Raw genomic sequence first — 1,860 nt, 5'->3', positions numbered from 1 at the left:
GCTGAACTCAAACAAAACATAGGACATCAACAACACAGATCTCCCAAAAAAAAAAAAGGAAGTGCAATGCATGCTTTATAAACCAACAATAACAAAAAGGAACCAAGAAACAAAAACACAGAACAAAGGCAAAATCTCCCAAACAACTTTTCCAATGTATTACAAAAGGAAAACAAAATTGTATATTTTTTAAAAATAAAAAAGTCTGAGATACTAGTGCATAGACGATTACCTAACCCCAAGTTTCTTCTCTTTCCATTCAAGCTCTACTGCCCCTCTGACACTAGCAGCATGTCTACAGGCTAAGACTGTAGCAGCAAAACACAGTTTTTATTTGGCATTTACAAAATTAAATTACTGAATAAAAATATAATTTTTTATAAAACTATTTCATACAGTAATAATTTTTAAAGCAAGCTAACAAAGACTCATACAATGGTTTAGTACAACAAATGTACCTCCAATGTCATCAGCCATAAATGAACATTTACAATCTCCCTTAATTGTTCCAGGTGTTCAGTCAACGCTTATAGTAATGCTTTTACTGATTTGTAAAAAATCTGCATGTATGTTTAGTGATTGAGTTAAGTAGAATACTGGAGTACCTTTTTTGTGTAAAATTTCTAAAAACTCAACACAGGAAAAAATACTGATCTGTTGGCCTCTCTAAAATACAGATAAATCATTTTCTTTCTTTTTTAAAAAAAAATCTGCTTCAAGATATTAACTGGTTACAAAATTCATTACCTAATAATTTAGGTAAGACTGCTATTTATTTTTTAAAAATTCTTTTTAGTTGAGCGAAATCCAATAAGATTTCATCCAACTAAAAGCACTTGGTGCTGCTCTCAACTGTTGTACCACAACAAAAATAGGTTCTTCTCCCAATCATGGAAAGTTTCATGTCGAGGAATGATATATCCCAAGTCAACTTGAAGTGTTCTGAAAACCATAATGCTTTTCTGGAAATGTCTCACATGACCAGAGTCCGGGCTGAGAATGCATTCACATATTTATGAGTCTGAGACGAAGCCGTCATCTGGTCCTCTGTCTTCCCACAGGACGCAGGTTCCCAGGCACCGCTACAAGGCTAAGGGGAAGAAGGAGGACAAGTCAGAGCAAAAGGCACAGACTGGACTCCAAAAGGATCCCCAGTCCCAGCAAGACCAGAGGGCACCATTTTGGTTGTGATGGCCAGTGGTCCATGTCGGGAAGCCTTTGTATGACAGCTTCTCAACTCCTTGATGCCCAGAAGCCCAGTATCAAGTGACATTAACGACCAGAAACTTGGGGCCAGGGAGATGGCTCAGTGGAACAAGCGCTTCCCTGGCAAGCACAAGGGCCTGAGTTCAATCCCTGGTTCCACCAAAACAAACAAACAAACAAACCCAGAAACTGTATTAGAGGGAGGGAAACCTCACTCCAGCGTTTCATAAGATGCAGCCACACCTTCACACAGAAGCCCCTTTTCATCCCTGGTGAGCAATGAATCAGCACAATTCTCCAGATACCAAAGATGAACTGCGGGCTTGCGTGGGGATGCTGGAGCCAGCAGAAGACAGCGGAATGCAGTACAGCAACTGCCGTCAAATTCCTAGGCTTTTGTCTGGCGAAGTTTTGTATCATTTCTTTCTTTTTACTATTTCCTATTATTCTTTTTAGACAAAAAGAAAAAAAAAAAAAAAGATCTGCAAAAAGAGCCATGTCACACTTCCTGCTATATTTTGTTTGGGAAAACATAGTTATAAAAACTATTTCCCACAAAATTACATTTTCTGTTTAAACATTCATGGTTTTAATATCATTTTTAAATGAATCAATAAACTTTTTAACATGTCAAAAGAAAAAAAAAGGGGGCCC

General features: G+C 37.5%; 1 protein-coding gene across 1 annotated transcript in view; it reads right to left on the bottom strand.

Annotated features, from left to right (window-relative positions):
- Positions 1-707: 707 nt before the first annotated feature.
- The window catches only part of Myb (MYB proto-oncogene, transcription factor), a 37,373-nt gene continuing 36,220 nt past the window's right edge, over positions 708-1,860 (bottom strand). Inside the window, exon 14 of the mRNA XM_023712218.1 lies at positions 708-1,090. Coding sequence (XP_023567986.1) covers positions 974-1,090 — 117 coding nt within the window. The 3' untranslated portion in view covers positions 708-973. The remainder of the gene's footprint in view (positions 1,091-1,860) is intronic.

The sequence above is a fragment of the Octodon degus genome, unplaced genomic scaffold, assembly GCF_000260255.1.
Source record: "Octodon degus isolate 3935 unplaced genomic scaffold, OctDeg1.0 scaffold00024, whole genome shotgun sequence".
In the NCBI taxonomy this organism is placed as follows: domain Eukaryota; kingdom Metazoa; phylum Chordata; class Mammalia; order Rodentia; family Octodontidae; genus Octodon; species Octodon degus.
The sequence above is the reverse complement of the archived record's forward strand: the minus strand, read 5'-3'. Positions and strand labels throughout refer to the sequence as shown.